Consider the following 19596-nt stretch of genomic DNA (forward strand, 5'->3'; position numbering starts at 1 on the left):
GCTATACCACACTTTAATGTTGGAAAAAAATTGCAGGTGAAGCTTGGTAGGTTTTTTTTTCTCAAGACACATTTGACTCAGCACTGTGGTTCATGGCCACAGGCAGCCCATAACACCGCTCAGACCTGCCTGGACCCAGGATTTCAGAACTGATGGCCATAAAAGCCCAGAATGCTGCCTGAAACACAGCACTGGATTCACATACAAACTTCTCCCTTTTCACACCCTGGTGGCAGCAGTTGTGTGCCAGAAGCCACTGCAATACTAAATTGCCAGTAACTAGTTCAATTTTTTGTGTGCGAAGACACGACACAAAAATTAGGGCAGGATTCTTAACAGCTATACTTTTCCATGAAATACAATGAACCAACTACTGTTTGCTAACTCAAGAGATCCTAAATATTATAATTATGTACGTCTGTGGAAATAATTACTACTCTCAACTTTTAATTCTGCTCAGCATGTAATGCTAATGTCTCAAAAGCAATTAAACAAAATTTAAAAAATAAATTAAATGACTAGTTATTCACAAGTAATATTCCCTGGCATAAGATAAACAACCCATATCTGTTCATCGCCTGATAAGCACATGACTTCATATATCTTTTCCATTTCTTTTATTGCCATTACATTATTGTACTACAATTCTTTGCAAAGCATTGTATAAGCCACACAGAGTTCCACTGTACATATTAACAGTTTGAAATGTACTCAATGACACATTTGACTAAATTCACATGCCTATTTTTAAAACCTTTCAGTTACTGATTTCATATCAGTATTTTTTTTTTCCATTACCTGAAATACGATCTAGTAGTTAATATAAAAAGTACAGTTGCATGAAGCATGAGTTCATATTGCTGGCTACAGCTTTATACAGTCTTCAAAAGCTGTTGGGAGTATATCAGCAACAATGTTTATAAAACAGAGGACTTTCTCAGAAGTGCATCACTAAGAAACAGGGATAACCAAATGCCACGTGAGTAAGGGCACACTGCAGCTGCTGCACTGGGCCACAGCACCAGAGGTAGAACACACCTACCTGTGTTAATGTGTGAAGGTCACCTGCCCAGGAACACAGGCTAGCCAGGGTGCCAAGGTTAGGCAGAGGAGGAGCTGTTCTCAATTTCTCTGCTGCCCCTGAACACCTCACTTGACCTAGAAGCTTGTATTCAATAGAGCGATACCCCAGTTAAAAGTTTAAGGATAAATCAGAACTAGATAAAATCAGAAATATCCTACAAAAGTGAAAGCAAATTCACTAATCTGAACATTAGGAAGTCATTCTAAGATACTCAATTTTTTTTTCCTTCCTTTAAAGGGTCCTTTTGACTCTTTCATTCCTTTCCTAATTTGTGCATTTATTCCCTGCCCTACCCTCTTATCCTTTTTGATAGGAGGAAAAAGAAATAAGATTTTCTTCTTCCCTCCTATCCTGCTATCCATTTTTCCTGCTAGCATCTATACATAATGGTACATCATTGCTTTTAGACAGAATTCCCAAGATATTTCATGAGGTATCTCTCTGCCAAAATTTGTGATGTATTTAGACAAAAACGTTTCAAGTCCTGCAACATCACTGCCGAATTCTTATTCCAATATTGAGCGAGGTCACAAACAATCATCAAATCTATTAATATAATAGCATAAATGTCAAGACTCTTTCTTTAAGTTTTTTGCTTTGAAAAAAATGTTTTACTTGTTTGTTAAAGTAAACTCACTGAGATAAGTACACAAGTACACAAAACATTCCCCCATAAATGTCCTTAATATAATGCAGTTTCATCAGTAGATTTTTTCTATTATTTGGAATTTGGAGATTTATTGGTTCCCACACACAGCTATTGTTAAAAGATCTTCAAAGGGCCTGTTTACTAAAACGAGTGCTAATTTTGTCTTCAGTTGCACTCAAATTGCCTGCAGTATGGGGCAACAATGCTAAGCCAAAGAAGGCCTTTATCAGCTGCAGTTTGAAGAACTGTAAACAAATTTATAAGAAGCACCAGAAGGTTTACACTATACTGTTAGTGTTTCTTCTTCCAACTACACAACTCAGAATATGCAACTAAAGTTTACAATATCTTTAAAAGCATCAATATCCTATGGCAACAATATAAAAGGTTAACCTGCATTATCAATCTGTCCTAAAGAGTTTTAAACCATGCTTCCTCACACTGGTTATGGAGCTGAGCAGCTGCCAATAACTGAGTAGAGCATCCATTAGGGATCTCAGATGAAGTCTGAAGTTCCTCTAATCCTAAATATGTTTAAATTAAAAAGTTTTGTTGCAGACTACTATGAGTCCAGGATTTCATCACTTGTTTCCCATATTGAAGTCTACATCATGGTCATCATTGAAGGTGTTCATTTGGTTTCAAAAATAAGTTCTTTTTATTTAAATACTTAAGAGCAATTTCTGAATGTACTTTGGGAATAATCTCAGTTTGGGAAAAGTTCAACTTCCAAAACAATCTCAACTTCCAACATGTTTCCTACATGTGACTGTTTCTGCAGGTGGGGTGCATCAGAGAAGAGTGACAAATACGTGAGTGTTCATATTCAGAAAGGTACCATTCATTATTCTTTAGAAGGCACTGTGTGAGAACAATGAAGATGAGACACACGTAACAATAAAGTTGAGGCACATTTATCAGTTAAAAACCTATAAAAACCTGATACCTGATTCTGTATCTGGTAAGGTCCCCCAAGAATGCATGAGGATCCATAACTGCTGTCAGCTAAACTGGTTAAGACAGCCAAGCATTCAAGAACTGCATTTATAAAGAAATCTATCAGACAGGCATAACAGTACACCCTATCTTAGTGTAAAAATGCATCCAATTTCTTTTTGATATGTTCAAAAGCATCTTTCCCCATATAGTCCATGCGTCCTTCCTCCCATTTTCTCCGTTCATCTTCTGGAGTTGGTTTTGCTGGTTTGAAGTGAATAGACAGCTCTGAAACAAAATGTGAAACCTCATTCTGTGGGAAGAAGAAGAAGAGAGGGAAAACAATCATTTGGTTTTTCTTTTTTCAATATTGTGACATTAAACCTTAAATTATAAACTTCTGCACTGTATACTCCCAGTTAAAACAATGAAGTAAACAATGTTCAAATGTTCACTCCTGTTTTGATATGTGGCCTCATTTTCCCATGGTTTTACTACTTTCCATGGCATCTTTGAACATACCAAACATTTATTTTACTGAACTTAACTCAGATCTTTACATACTCAGCAACAATACAATGAAAATATTACAAATACTGCCTGGTTACAGTTGAATACATGCTACATTGAAGAGTTTATAATTTACCTGTTCAAATCGTGTCTCTAACAGGCTTTCATGTGAACATACATTTCTAGAATTTTTGGTAATTAGTCTTATTTGAACTCCAGTGAGATCAATATTACTTGGCAGATGTGAGACACATTATTTAATAAATTAATTCAAAGTATGGACACTGTTCATTATACCAACAGCTCGTTCATTTTGAATGACACTCCAAAATTATAAATGCTGGTTCAAAGTCAAGTCATCATAGGTGCACAAATGCAAGACACATTATTAGTGATAATTTCTACCACATAAAAGGAAAACTGTGTCTCCAGCTGACCAATGCCAGCAAAAAAGGAACATCCCAACAATTACAACCTGTAATAAAGATGAAAAATAACAAGGACTAACCAAGCCAGCCACTAAAAACCTGCTTTCAGTACTATTCAAAGAGGCTCATGGGAAAACAACCCATCTCATGTTGTAAACAAAACTGAAATCAACAAGTATGACTTTGTAGTGAAGTCTTCACAAATTCAAGGTAAAAATGTTTCAGAATAGAATTAATGGGCAGGAATCAATGTCTTAAACTGTTTAAATTCCCTGGAATATCCCTTACATCTGCGAGTTTGGGGTAGATAAGGCATAGGACTTATGGAAGACAAGGTATTTCAAACAACCAACACACAGTAAGGTGTGAAGATTTCTTTCTTATTCATTAGCAAGTTTTATCAACAGCTTTGGAAGACATTACCAAGATGACCAGAATCATAATATTTTTAGAAATTAAGAATGTTAACTGGGGCCTAAACACCCCTGGCTGCCCAGGAGCTACAGTTTTGCTTCTCAGTCCTGAAGTATTTCACTACAGTGCCTCGCAATCATACAAAAAAAACTCATTAGGAAAGAGCTGTGTTATGTACCTCACAAATCCTTAACATCCTGTCAACCCCATCAACACCAAGTCTGCCCCTGTTGTCACACTGCCCACGTGTACAAGTATCTCTAAATGCAGTGCAAGGTCACAAAGGAAAGCTAGTCACTCTGGCTCCTGCATGTTCCCTTCCCACTTGCTTGGAAACATCACTTCAGCAGGTAAAAAAACCCACAACGAAACAAAACACAACAGAACTAACAAACACAAAATACCCAGACAGCTTTGCTTGTGTTAGTACAGGAGAACTAAAATTAAAACCATGCATTGATTACTTGGGGGCTAGCACAGGAAAATACACATTTAAAAACTAAAAGTGTTGAAAATAAAACTAGAAAGGGATCACAACGCAGTATTGGAAACACTTAAGGAATTACATGGCTAAAAGATTAAGGAATTTATTTGCACACTGCATTATAATTAGTAGAGCTTTCCTAAAATTATGTTGGCAGCAAAGATGCACATGCAATTATCAAAACATGTTCAATGCACAAAACTACATGTACCATTTCTGAGGTTTCCTGAAATGCAGGTTGAAATACAGGTTCTTCTGAAGGTCTGTCAGGCTCAGAGGGATGGTTATTAGAATCTCTTGGTTCGACTTCATATACAGGTTGCTAAAATACAGCCACTGAGGTTTTATTAAGAGAATATTTTCTCATAATTTCCTTTTCATGAGAATTAACACAATACAATCACTTTCAGTCTTGGGGGAGGGTAATGCAATGGATGGGAGGAAAGCAAGGAAGCACATTATCACCAAGGAGAAAATTCAAGTCACCCAGCTTTAGCTATCAAAAATGGTATTGAATCAAAACTCCTACTATAATTAATCTAGGATAAGGACCTCTAGAGGGCAGCTCATCTCATCCTAAAATAGGTTCAAAGTGGCTGTCATTTTTCAGTGACTACACATACAGCCTGGGAAACAAGCTTACCATTCATGATTCCTACTATTCATGAGGCCAAACTTCAACAAGAAAAATCTAATTTCAGGATTATAGCTTGCTCTCAGGTAAACTCAAAATAAGAAAAGAACAAAGTATTCCGAAACAGTGGTAAAATATATTGCCCAAAATATATTGTCCTTAATATTTGTTTTAGACAGCTAACAAAACATAAATGAATAGACAGACCCCAAAAGTCTTTTCCCCCAAAACAATCCCACAAGACTATTAAAGCTGGGCAACAAAAACTGGTACAATGGTATTCTTAGTAAGAAGGGAACCAGGCTATTACTTTCCAATTAATAAGGTCTTCTGATAAGCCAATCCTAGTAATTAAATTAGTAATAGAAATTTAAATTTTAATGAAAATTTAATTTGGTGACCATCACTACTTTAGGTGACCATCATGATTTGTTTTACTCCAAACAAACATCTTGATAATATGTCCCTATTTAGTTTAGTCCTTTCCAATGAAGTCAGATGCATAAGGCATACAAGAAAATACATCCTTTGCAAATAAATTATTCTTTATTCTTAACTTATTATGGAACTGCAGTTCCATAACTGCAGGGTTGCAGTTTTCCTTCAGCTCCTTCACATTCGGAAGGGAAAGGGAAGAAGGGTGAGGATGAGGGGCGGAAATGGGAAAGGAAAATTAGAGTTTTACTTTATAGAGAAACTATAGCCTAAAGAAATGAAGGAAAGAACATCTTGAAAGTTGTCGTCATCATTCTAGAGTGTATTTCATAAATTACAATGCAGATGACATTAGAACACTAATTCTATTTTCTCCCAGTTGTACCATGGTGTAATACGGTTTATCACGCAATATGTAATGGCTTACACCTGCAGAGGCATTGTGCTCTTATTTCCAAATTAATTCCTGCATAAAATAAGGAGACTCGGTGCAACATAAACACACAAATACAAGAAAATTGACAAAAGAAGCAGAAATACTGCAATATTCATTAGTGGATTTTTTCAAGGCTCTTCTTTTTGCTCAAGTCACAGAAATTTGGGAAACAGTTTTCTGGGACAACAGTTGTGGGGAAAAAACTTTCTTCAGAAGAATGATAGAAAGGATTCTAGTTTTAAACATATTAATTCACAAAAATATTAACATTCAAAATATTACTCTGGTAGCAGATTTTTTTATATAACATTTGATTAAGTACTTAACAAGTTTGAATAAATAACCTCTTCATAAAATGCAAAGCAAACTCTTTCAACTTCCAGACACATCATATATGCATAACTAAAGATTAAAGATAATAAATAGGCTTTAGATTATTTTTAATGCTAGTGAGAAAATTCAATCGCTACAGCTAAATTGAAGATACGATTTTCCAGATCAGAAGCATAATGAAAAAATCTCCTCTTAGCATATAATTTTAATTTGTTTCTGCATATAATAATATACAACACACTCACAGTTTTGAAAGCAAGTTCCTCAGGTGAGCATGCTGTGGGATTTACTTCACTTGTCTGCTCTGGGAGCTCAGGCTTTTGTAGAGAGCTGGCCACATAAGGACTGACCTTCTCCTTCTTCAGAGTAACTTCAACTCCATTGAAAGCATGCTAATGAACACAAGAACATCTCACCACTGAAATACAATTTTCAGGACAGCAATAACTTATTTACAACAGTAGCACCTCCTTAGAGGGTTTTCATCATTTAAGGAATAACTCAATGCAAAAAAATTATATGGTCCTAGATTTGGAGCATGCTGCAGTTTAGGTTTTTGCTTTTTTGCACTCATAAGTACACCAGCATCATGAAGTAAATCTAACAGGTATTTCTACCTTCATTTACCATAGCTGAAATATTTATTTAATACACAATGCCTTAAAAATTAAAGCATGTAAAGTATAAGATCAAAAAGTACCCATTCCTTCCTCTGCTTTCCAATTTGTCATAAGGTTAACAAGCCAAATTATTCTCTGGGGCTTTGATGGTAAATATTCAGTTGATCTTAAGAGGACTATGCAATTAGTTCAATTATGTTAATAATTTAATATTACAAGACATTAAGAAAATATTTGCATATGCATAAATGGGATCTAATTTGTCATGTCTGGATACAAAATTAAATATTGTACTTCTACACATTTATTTATGCTACTGGTCTCTAAGAAATCATCTATTTATAAACAGATTTTTTAAATTCTATTCATGAAAAGCACACTGCTGCATTTCCTTTGGAAAAAAAAAGCATAAAGATCAATAAATGTTTGATGACATAGGAGTACTGTACATAAGATCTTAAATGAAATTAACACTGCTTTTACAAACCTGATTTATTTGTTATGACCTCATAAAACAAGTTATAACGTTGTTCTTAAAAGATAAATTTTATTATAGTTCAAGAGCTAGTTACATGGTCTATATCAATTTAGCTACAAGAAAAACAAGAGTCTGTTTGTTTCATAGGCCAGATTATCCCTTCTCTGGCTAATTTGTATCTATATGCACACATATTACCATAAAAACTTTATCAATTATGAAGATGGCTGCAGGATATCTTGGGAAAGCAGATAGTGCAAGAAATCCTTCCTAAATGGCTATTTTTGGCACTTCTACTACCGACCAACAGATACCAAGTTTTCCCACACATATTGGAATTGCATGGCAAGGTTTTAGTAGCAGGGTAGATTCTGTGAGAAGCTCCTAGAAGTTTCCCCCAAACCCAATGGAGCCAATGCCAGCTGGCTCCAAAATGGACCTGTCACTGGCCAAGGCCAAGCTCATCAGTGATGGTGGTAGCATCTTTGGGATATGAAATTTAAGAAGGAGGAAAATCCTCCTTCTTAAAAGGAGAAAGGAGTTTCCTTGCAACTGGACAGAGAGAGGAGTGAGAATATGTGTGAATAACAGCCCTGTATGCACTAGGGTCACCAAAGAACAAAGGGGAAGAGGTGCTCCAGGTGCCAGAGCAAAGATAGCCCTGCATCCCACAGTGCATCAGGATGTCCTTCTGTAGCCCATGGAGATCCATGGTGGACTATAGGTCCACCTGCACCCCATGGTGGACCCCACACCACAGCAGGTTGATGTGTGAAGGAGGCTGTGACTCCATGGAAAACACATGGTGGAGCAGGCTCCTGGCAGGACCACTGGGGCTATGAAGAAAGGATCCTGCAGTGGAGCAGGTTTGCTGGCAGGACTTGTGACTCCATAGGAGACCCACACTGTGGACAGGCAGTCCCTGAGGATCCCACAGCTCATGGGAAGGACTAATGTTAGGAAAGTCCATGAAGGACTGTCTCCCATGGGAGGGACTGGAGCAGGGAAAGAGTGTGAGGAATTCAACCCTGGAGGAGGAGGAAGGAGCAGCAGAGACAACATGTAATGAATTGACCACAGTCCTCATTCCCCATCCCCATGTGCATTGGTGGGGGTGGGGGGAGTCAGAGAAAATAGGAGTAAAGTTGAATCCAGGAAGAAGTGAGGGATTAGTATAGGTGTTCCAAATTTGGGGTTATTTCTCATTACTCTACTCTGATTTGATTGGTAAATGGTAAATTTTATCTACTCTGATTTAAATTGGTAGATTTGATTAATTTCCTGAAGTTTAACCTGTTTCACCTTTGATGGTACCTGGTGAGAGATCTCTCCCTGTCCTTTTACAGACCCATGAGCCTTTCTTTACATTTTCTCTCCCCTGTCCATCTTAGGAGGAGAGTGATAGAGTGGCTTTGGTGGTCACTTGGAATCCAGCTAGAGTCAGCCCACCATATCATATAATTTCTTCCTTTACCAATGTTCAGAATTTTTGGTTTTGATTCCAACATATTCCCACTAACTCCTTCTCAGTTACCTTGCATTCCTCAGATTTTGATTCTTCCATCTTTTGAAGTTTTTCCAACAAAGGCAATATACTGGCACTGTATATGTTCCACCAGAGGGCAAGAAATGACAGCTGATGAAAAGATCCAGAGGTGGTGCCATCCAGCATAACTCTCTTTGTTTGAAGGTTGTATTTGTAGTTCCAGGGTTTTGTTGCTCCCAAGAAGTGAACAACTTTGGCATCTCTACCAAAACTGTAGAGATCAAATATATAGGTCTATACATAAATATTTTTAGATTATATAAACTTCTAGAAGAAACGTGCTTACAGGTGAGGTAATTTAACATTTTGCAACAGCAACACATTTGAGATTATATGTAGTAATATTTCTATCTTCCTGGTTTAGTTCATCTTGTTTAACATACAGAAAATAAAAAGTTACATTGCCATTTGCTTCCAGCTGCTAATTCTAGTAGAAAAGTTCATGAAGGAAACTGACAGGCTCATGCAGTACAATTTCAAGTCCTCCTTCATGCTCTATTCACAAAAAAACACATATACTTCACATATTTAATCACCAAAATTGGGTATTACTGATCCCATATTAAAAATTACTAATAAATACACTGGCCTAAGTTCATCTTTCAATAAAAGTGTATTGTGGAACTGGAACAGAAATTCACAACACCCTAAATCCAACTTGCCCTTTATCAGATAACATTCTTAACTGCGCTGTCTGGAATCATATAATTAGTAGCACAAATTTCATTTCATAGAAGGACGTAAGGAATGGCTCAAAAAGTTTAAGCAATGACAATTGTTTCTCTAAGAAATGACTTGAGAACAAAGGAACAAGCTTAAAAGTAAACTTGTAAACTAGTGAACTAATGCCAAAGTAATTACATTTTGTCAAAATGAAAGAAGCTTCTTTGGAAGAACATAAAAGACAGTGTAGCTAACTCTGGGACTCTCCCTGTGTCCAGACATTCACATCAAATTTAAGATACTATTGCATGGTTTCTATGTTTGTGATACTGTAATTTATACTTAACAGAATATGCCATTATTAATCTCTCTTACAAACAATCTCTCTTTAACAAACTACAGAGGTTTACAGAAGTGCTGTTACTTACTGATTGAAAGCAGGAACATAGGTGTACACAGAGCTGCTGCTCAGGTTATAGAGGAAAGGCAAGTGTTTGCCAATATCTGCTGTTGCCCAGTTGCTGAAGAAGCTGTTCAACAAGCCTTGATCACCTCCTAAAGAGTACATAAAACAGTATTACCATAACACATGTACACTCAAATTTGTATCAAAATTTGGATGGGAGTGAGACTGGGGACTGAGATTGGTGTGTTCATGGGACTCTAACTTGGACTTTAAAATATGGATATATGAGCATGCACAAGTGAATAATACCTGATTCACTCCAATGCAAGCTCAGTGTAAATGGAGCCCTGTTGTAATATATGAAGGAAGGAATAGTGTCTGGTCTCCTTCAGAGCAGAAGACTGAAGATCAGATGTATTTCTCTCTCCTAAGCCAGGTGGCAAAATTAAAACTAACCAAGCAAGACTCAGACACAATGTCTCTCTAGTGCCCTTTTCTGGGAAGCACAGTCCAGAGTGAGTCAACAGGTCTTAAATACAGTCTAAGAGGCAAAGGTCTGCACCTTGAATTCTTACATAGAGCCCAGAAAACTCCTGCCTTCCTTTATTCTGCTTGATAGCATGGAAACTGTCTTGTGCTTCAGTCCTTATGCTCCTTACCATCAAAGCTGCCATGCTCAGCAGCAAACTGGAGCAGCAGGTTGTAAGTCTTCAGGGAGGGCTGGAACACAAAGACACCACTATTGAAGCAGTCAGGCCAGCCAGAATCAGGAGCTGCAGAAAACTCCTCTCGATCAAACAACTCATCAACATTGCAAAGTACCTTAGGGAGAGTAGAAAAAAAAGGAAAAAATGTTTGTCTAGAGCAAGCATTGTCAAATGAGTACCAATTGAGTAAATCGATAGTCTGGCCTAGTACATGACTTGCAGAGCATGAAAGCAGTGCCATTGTAAAATATGCTAGAGGTCAGAACCTCTATTTTTGATCTAATAAGGCAACATTAATTGTGATTCTCCATGACTTCTCTGTTAAAATGCAAAGCCTGTGAAATTATTTCATGCAGCTTGGAGACCACCCAAGGTCCCTTTAAATATTATACCATGAAAACTCACAATTTACTTCTTTCTTAACTCACCTTTCCATAGTCCATTATTTTTGATAAGTACAACAGAGCTGAATGAAAACTGGAAATCTAAATAATTTTAGTAAGCAACAGACTGAATAAAGGGTAGTAGAAAATCTGTCTCTTGATGCCAGTTTTCTGATGTAACTTAAGTTCAGAGATTTGCTTTTCTGTTTTCTTTTAAGCTTCACAACGAAGTGTGAAAATCAATCAGGTTAAGGCAGAGATAAAGTTTGTGGGAAGACGGCTGTGCAGTCAGTAAAAGCCAGGGACCCCACCTTTCACATCCACTGTGAAAAAAAGTCTGCAATGTCTTTTTTTTCTAACTTAAAACCATCCTCTCTTCCTGACAGAATAATTCCAAACAAAAGTATTTGAGAGACATCTATTTTAAACTTCTGTCAGAAGACCCAGTACATATAGTTTGTGATCTCTTTTGAGGACAGTCCTAACGCTACTCTCCAAACTGAATTTATTTTTATGCAGCCAGCACAACTGTGAGAATTGCTAAAACGTGTCAGGATGGAGCTCCTATAACCTTGTGACCGCCAGCAAATCTGGTCACTTCACAGGCCTGAAGGCTGCCTGGCAAGGAAGCATCCCACAATTGGACACAAATGTTTCCAAGGCTCCCTCTCCACTCACCAAAGTGTCTGCATCCATGAAGACACATTTGCTGTAATGAGTAAGTGTCCAGCAGTGAAGCTTAGTGAAGGTTACACCCAGTTCTGGCCTCTGCATCAGAGCCAAATGGACTGAGTCAGCGCTGTCAAGCACATCCACCTCGACCACTTCATCAAATACACTGCTGAGGACTGACCTACCAGGGAGAGCAGTGGAGACAAAGAAGGGGATTTAGACAAGTTCATGAGTTCACTTCAGGCATGAAAACAGTGACACATAGCATGACATTAATTATGACAATAACCAAAGCTAGATTGATTGCTTAGAGTGAGAAGTCAGAAGAGAAAAGCCTTTGGAAACAGCCTACTGAACAGGCAGCTATCAGGCCATAAAACATTGTCTCCTCCGCTATGGGGGCCAGCACATCTCAAAAGCAAGAGCTGCTGTTTGAGGGAAAACACAGTCCTTGTCCTAGTCACTATCTCCTATGGAAACACCAACAGAAATTAAAGCAGCTTTCATCCTGCACAATTGATTCCAAAGAACAGCACCATATCGTGTCCCCTCTGCATTTTACAGGATGAGACATGCACTGCAGCACACTCATTTGTATCTATTGTGCCCAAGTAAACACTGCTTCAAAACTGCACCTTGTATAAAGTGCATACATACTTGCTTACCATATATAGTTCCTCACTACTATGCAGCATCTCAAATGAGACTTTAAGCTAAACATTTTTATTCTGTGCATGTATTTCATGGGAATTCTATAGCTAACACCAAAGTAGGTTAATTTTCCTTCAAGAAGCAAGAAAAAAAAGTCTTTAAAACACAGCTTATTTACTTACACTACAATATTATAATCTAAGTCCTCAATGCCTCACAAACACAGAAAAATAAATCCTTTGCTGTTTGAAGTCTAAATTTCAGGGTCATTAGCTGTTGCCTGATTGATCTTCAAGGAACAGGAACTACCTGGCAAAGAACTAAATGAAGTAGAGATTATTAGATGTTTATTTCAGTGATCTGCTTTTCTTTTTTTTTTTTTTTTGTTGTTGTTTGTGTTTGGTTTTTTTTTAATATTATCCTTGATTTAAAATACATATTATAAATGCTTTTCTTCTCACTCAACAGACATGAAAAGAATTATAGACTTAGTATCCACCCACACATCAAATGGATACAGTATGCCCTCAGGAAGATTACAGTGCTCTGACAAAGTCCATACTTCAAAAGTCAGTAAAAACAGATTTTTTTTTTTTGCATCCAGTCATAGCAAAAATATCAAATTTTATTTCTTGAGCCAGATGCATTACAAATACCTTCACATAGCATACAGAAAATAGGAGCTTGCACACTTCTGAAAACATAGCAGAACTAAGAGTTTAAGTTGCTATGGCATGGCATGCCTTTTAACAAGTGCTACAGCCCTCCAAATAACCAGGCTTGAGTTCAGACTTAATAAGATTTCTGTAAATGCTATTCTGAAGTGCCTGTAGAATCACAATACAAACTGCAAAGTTATTTATACAAAAAAAAAAAAAAAAAGGCAAAAAAACCCACCCTAATTTCTTATCAAGATATCTGTGCATCAATATTTTAGAGAACATTAGTCTTGTGAAATCCTTAGGTTTATGGAGAGTTCTGATGTCACAGGTGGTTATGTATCTTGCTCCAAGAGAGAAAAAATTGGAGGAAAAACAAGAGCAGTGCTAGACACTAAAACTTCATTCCAAATTTTCAGCTTCTCATTTATAAGACAAATTCCAGCCACAAGCTCTACTTCTGCAAGTAAATTCTTAGTAGGTTAAGAGCTTATAATGGATGTTATTTGAGACTCTTCTTAGAAATCACTAGCCAAGAGGGAAGTTCTAGGCATAATGCTGTGAAATCCACAGAAACCTATTAAAATCTTGAATGCTGTTGCTTATTCTTTCACTATTTAAATCTCCAAATGTGCATTAATGCTTACCTCATCCCACTGGAAACCTCTGGAGTAATTAGAACTGCCAATTTTCTGGATGTCTTATGATTCCTCAATGATTGCCCAAGAACAAGAGCACCTTGACAGTACACATCATCAGTAGCAAGGGTCACAAAGGCTTGATCTGTTACTGCAAAAAAATAATCAGAAGAGTCACTTTACAACTTTAATGTAAGCCCTTTTTTCTTGCTCTCTCCTCTTCCAGATAAACAACAATCTGTGGCTTATAATAACCACATTGTGATTATAACAACAATTCCTGTGATGAGACTCCCCTCAAAAGTCACAATTGAATAGAAAACCTAGTGAATGTGAATGCAGAATCTTATATTTATGCTTTTTATTATTTTTGTTTGCCTGATTTACATAATAGTAGGTATAAAATTTTTGCAGTAGCCCTAAACAGATAATTCTCTAAGTCTTATTGCCAAAACACAGTTCAGTCAAAAAAAGCTGATCTGTACAAATTTAGATTTTATATTTAATGAACACAGTATAATACAACCAACAAGGAAAATGTTCTTGTTTATGCAGTGACAAAAGCTAAGGAAAAGAACAAGATGTTGAGTATTAGCCAGAAATGTTCTTTCCATAATGCCAGTGAATCAACCCAACATTATTTTTGCTCTGCCTTCTTGTACTGGGGTACTTGGTGCTGGCTGAACAAGTGCAGAGAAATTCCTACTGAGATCAGTACACCTCCCAGAAGCTAAGAATCCCTACCTCAGGTAACTCCAGGGGTTCCTTATTGTCAGGAAACACATGAGGAAACAAGTTACAATAGAAAAGAAAGCAACCTACACTCCTGCATAACAGAAGAAAATGTATTTTGTAGAGACCCCACTCCTGTGGCATGATCATAAGGGGCTGCTTCCTCAGCTCTGCCCTGTGGCAGAATCACCACTGTCAGAGCTCTCCTGGGGAGAACTCAGCAAGGTGAACAGCCTCCTTGAAGCAGAAGGATGATACACACTAGGCTGCAAAATTAACCACAACAAGATGAGCAGGTCACACAGATGAAGGGAATTCCACTGAGCTTGACTGAAACTTCAATAAACACTTCTGTTAAAATACGCACCATCATCTTAAGGGACAGGCAATTGCATTAAATAAATTAAAACCACAAAACAATACCAACATAAACAACCTGTCATACAGTTTCCAGGGTCTGTGAGAAACACTAGGAAAGAATCTCACAGAACTAGTTGCAGAGAACTCAACAAATGACCTCATTTGTTGGCTGAGGCTGCCAAAATGAATGAGTTCTAGTCCCTGTCATTGAGGTATGCAGTAAAGTGTGGTTGATGCCCATGATAAGCTAACAGACACTAAGCATTTTTATTTTTCACATCCTCCAAATCCAGAACAAAGCACAGGCCCACTGCTGTGCTGCCTTCTATCCCCACGTTTTGCACTTTTTCACTAATCTCCAGCCAGCTTCATCTCAAGCACACATACCTCACATTTGCTGACATTGCCACACATCCCTGCACCTCAGGAGAATCCCAAAAAGTGTCAGACTTGGCAAAAAAAAAACCCAAATCATCCATCCAAACTTAAAATAGTTTGCATAACTCACAGCTGACTAAACTCCAGTAAGATTTCTAATCAAAATTTCCAGACAAAGCAAATGAAGAATTGAACTTTCCAATGTCCCATTATAATAACAGCTCAAGCCAGTTATGGGTGCCCCAGAAATCAGTGAAAAAAGAGTTGCTTTAAAACAACAGATGTGAAGTAAACTGCTCCTAATTCAGTTTTCCCAGAGGGTTAAAGGAATAAACATAAGCATCCCTAAAAATCGATGTAAACCAGAAAATGGCTGAAGGCTACTTCTGAAAAAAATTATTCTGAAAAGATGCAAAAAGTCAGGAAAGCAAAGCAGTCTTGTGTTAGGCAACAAGCATCTTCAGCCAAAGAAAGGTAATAAAACAACTACTGAGAGGAATGTGGGAGTTAGGTAAATATAAAAAAAACAAATTGTGAAATGAGTTGAGTTCCAATCTTAAAATACAGTTTAAAATAACAACCACAAAACTGAGCACGATCTTCACATGACTTTTCCAAATTCTTTTGGCTACAGAAGCTGAATCTCTACTTAAGTAATACATAGAAAAATACACAAGCTACTTATTAAATGGTTCAGCAAACTGGTATGGAAAATTACCACATCCTCCAAATGTTTCCTTGCCCTGTACCTCTGTGGTCATAACCACAGGGACGCAAACTGCCAAACTGCTGCTTCTAAGAAACTCTTGCTGCTACCTCACAAAGAACAGAAACTAAGGGTCTGTTTTGAGAATCAGATGTGGGATACATGTTACAGCCTTCTTAATACAGTAAACCATCACAGAGATAATTGAATAGATAATCAAACTATTGACTGAAAATATTTAACATTAAAACATTTCTGGTATTAAGAGAGAAGCAAATCCTAATGATTTTAAAATCATACAGGGGCATCACTAATTCATTAAGGACCCATTGGGGCTTTAAAATAAGGATATTTTATAATTACTTTTCCTTTCATCTAATCCTTGCTTTCAAGAAAGAAGTGTTATTTATCTTGCCTTGTTTATAAAATTATTTGAAATATAGCCTAATAGGTAAACATTTTGTTTTTATAACTGAAAGTAAGGGTCAGGTTTTCATATATATTTTTGGAAGTTAATGATTAACCTGAAAGTTTCTATTTAGCTGACACATTAAATCTACTGTACACAGAGTTTCTCTCACTGAGTTTAAAAGAACACATCTTCTTTAAGTTTGAAAGCCAGAAGTGTAGATATTTAAATTCATTGCAACTGTTTTTGGTTTGGTGGGTTTTTTTTGGTTTGTTTGGCTTTTTTTAAGCCTCAAGGAGACCATTAAGCATAATTGTAATTCTTTGTGCTGAATAAAAATAAGATTTCTTTATGGACAGCACCTACTATATGGTATTAAGTTTTCAAGCAAATTGTTTTCAAGTTGTGGATCCTTATGGCTAATGCAATACCACTGGCTATAAGTGAACTATGAGAAAAGAAAGTGTATTTTCTGTCATATGAATTTATCAGTCTGATCACTTGTCTTGCCTGGATTACCACAAAGCACATAAAGATGCAAACTGAGAAGTCATTATCATCAGTAGTCTCTCCTCCTTTATCACCTAACAATATTTTCTTAGAACAAAACAAGGATCTTCAAGGAATTCACTTGCTGAGTTATTCTCAAATCTGCTCTGCAGCTACACAGGAGAGACAGCAAAAGTAACGTGAACCACTACAGACAGGGTGATCTTATGTGGAATTTGTAACAGCTTTTTTAGTCAAGATCACCATCTTTTATGCTACTTACTCATAGAAGTAGTACCTCTGACACTGCTAGAGGCAAAATTCTTTGACAGGTGTGGAAACTAATTCTAGGGCACTTAAAAGCTTTATTTAGAATATGAACAGAGCAAACAGACAGAGTGGTGCTCACTTTCATGTTCAAAGAGAAAAAGAGAATTAAAAAACACCAGATACCCATTGTGAGAATCAGAAGTGACTGATAATAACAAGCTCCGAGTGACCCAAGTGCACCTTCCAACATCAAGACAAGTTTAAGTAGGGAGGGAGGTTTTTTTCATAATGCATTAGACATAGCTTTTAAATTATATTTTTATATTTCTTTTGATAGACAGAGGAACGATAAATTTAGTCCAACTGTAGTTCCTAATGTAACAATTCAAATTTGCCAAGCTGCCCTCTGCAAAATGGCAGCAGGAGGCCAGACACTCCTATGTTATGATTTTCCTGTAAGATTCTAAGTTACATATTGTCATCTTGTGCATAAAAATAGGAGCAGATAAATCAATAGCTAAAAGTCTCCAACAGGCTGATTAGGTCCCCAGTGCCATTCAGACTAACCAACATTGTACAGCTGCTTTCCTAAATTCCTCCCTGATACCCTCTGTTGCTCTCTTGTCACCTCCCCCCTTCCACTCCAGAGACAATCTGCAGGACAAGCGGGCTGCAGCCTCGACCTGTGCCCCCTGAGCCAAGCACCTCTCTGAAATCCCAGGTGACAATGACACAGCTCCAGATCACAGCACGTTTCCTGACACCAGTTCTGTTGCTCCCTCTCCCACATGAAGGATTCTATGGATCTTTCCCCAGAAGCACCCTGTGAAGGGGTGTTCGACTGCTAAAAAGAAAGCACAAGCTTTCTTGCGTCTCACTTCTCTGGCCTAGCGCAGATATACCCAGGAATGAAAAGCTCTGCTCCTCCTGACACCCACAACCTTATAAGCAATCAAGAAATATTCTATTACAAGTAGATAAAATGAACAGCAGTGTCAGACAATAACCTGAGTCAGAGCCCTATCAAAATTTCTTATGCAAAATTCCAGCAAAGAGGCAATTATTGCCCTAGTAAACAAATGACAGCTAGCAGTTTTAACTCCCATGCTTTCTTAGATCCAATAGTAGAAACATTGATGTTACTAATGAAGATAAACAAGAAACACTTCACACAGACCTTTTTACAACAGAATTTAATTTGACATTCAATGGCGTACAACATTTCTCTTGGCCTAATGAAGTTCTACCTCATTCAAAACCAGATTCTCTCTTATCTTTTATTAAAACAATACTGAAGTTTAGTAGGCAGAATTAGTGCTCTTGTGGTGGAAGAGCACTTGATTCCAGCTCTTTGTAGATTGCATTATGTGTCTTTCAGTTAAAAACCATTACATTCTTCTTCAAGACTCCGCAATGTTGTTATTAAACAGATGGTAAATGATCCTCATGAAAACTCAAATGCAACAATATCATAATATGCAAACAAGCATAACACATTACACCCAAAACTAGTCCCAAAACAGTAATACACCAGTTTGAAGATTAGTAATAATTGGTAATAATTATTAGAAATAATTGCTTAAGAAATCCAGAGGAAGCGCAGGGAATTTTATGGTACATATCAAGTTAGATGTTTCCAGTCTTTCCATACCTTCCTTTCAACCAAAAGAAAAAAAAAAAAGAAAAAAAAAATTTTGAAAAAAAAAACCCTCAACCAAATGAAACCACAATGTTCCAATCATTTCATTTGCAGATTCACTTTCTGAGATTTTCAAGATTTGTGGGGGCTGCTGCTCTCAAAACTGAGAAAAAAGGAAAAAAGTTGAGTATGTTCAAGAGCCAGAACAGCACCTGCACCTACCCCCTGTGATTACCCTAAAACCAGTACCTCATGGCTTTAAGGATAACTGATTAAGACCAATACCACTGCTGTGTAAGAAGGGGCATGACAAAGGTTTCTCGGAATCTGCCTTAGAGTGAGACAGCCAGCCCCAGCCTGTCCCCCTGGGCATCCACCAGGAAAGCATGCAGAGCCCTAAGCAGGCCAAGCTGTACATACAAGCAGAATACATAAACGAGTTCACCTATTTAATCCATCACCCAGACAGTTAAAATCCTCCGCTGGAGCTGCTCATTACAGCACAGCACTCTGCTGGTAAGAAAGCAGCAGAGACCCCGGTCCGCACCGGGATATATGAGAAGGGCAAAAGCCCCGAGGGCCCAGGCTGCGCCGCCGCTCGTCCCCGTCGGCGCCGAGGGGCTGCTCGGGGCTCCAGGCGGGGTGCGGGGCTGGGGTACTCACCGGGCATGCTGGGCAGCCGGGGGCCGGCCGGGCCGGGCCGGGCAGGGCTCGGTGCGCGGCGCCCACCGCTCCGGCCGCTCACCTGCGGGCGGGAGGGCCGCTAAACCGCGCGATGGGATTAACCTCCTTCCTGCTGGAGGCAGCGGCAGGTGAATTGCATTCGCAGGGACTCCTGCGCAGCAGC

The 19596-nt window shown here is 37.9% G+C and overlaps 1 protein-coding gene across 3 annotated transcripts; it reads right to left on the bottom strand.

Annotated features, from left to right (window-relative positions):
- Positions 1-602: 602 nt before the first annotated feature.
- GYG2 (glycogenin 2) lies at positions 603-19596 on the bottom strand. 3 transcript variants are annotated; one of them, XM_021546636.2, is made up of 9 exons: positions 19413-19596; positions 13776-13917; positions 11825-11999; positions 10716-10878; positions 10079-10205; positions 8976-9198; positions 6589-6735; positions 4717-4827; positions 603-2982 (listed from the first exon to the last, which is right to left on the bottom strand). In XM_021546636.2, the coding sequence occupies exons 1-9, from the start codon at positions 19417-19419 to the stop codon at positions 2821-2823; spliced, it is 1257 nt and encodes a 418-aa protein (XP_021402311.2). In that variant the 5' UTR covers positions 19420-19596; the 3' UTR covers positions 603-2820. The 3 variants fall into 3 exon arrangements, with proteins under 3 accessions (XP_021402311.2, XP_021402313.2, XP_021402314.2); XM_021546638.2 differs by lacking the exon at positions 4717-4827; XM_021546639.2 differs by lacking the exons at positions 13776-13917; positions 19413-19596 and adding an exon at positions 12652-12769.

Source organism: Lonchura striata, chromosome 2 (genome assembly GCF_046129695.1).
Source record: "Lonchura striata isolate bLonStr1 chromosome 2, bLonStr1.mat, whole genome shotgun sequence".
Taxonomy (NCBI): Eukaryota; Metazoa; Chordata; class Aves; order Passeriformes; family Estrildidae; genus Lonchura; species Lonchura striata.

What these genes read in the sequence shown, in the direction of transcription:
- GYG2 (XM_021546636.2), bottom strand. An exon ending in TCATGGATGCAGACACTTTG is followed by an intron (nt 10,879 to 11,824) that starts GTGAGTGGAGAG and finishes ACTCTCCCTAAG; the next exon opens with GTACTTTGCAATGTTGATGA. An exon ending in CAAAATCTGAGGAATGCAAG is followed by an intron (nt 6,736 to 8,975) that starts GTAACTGAGAAG and finishes TGTGTTCATTAG; the next exon opens with CATGCTTTCAATGGAGTTGA.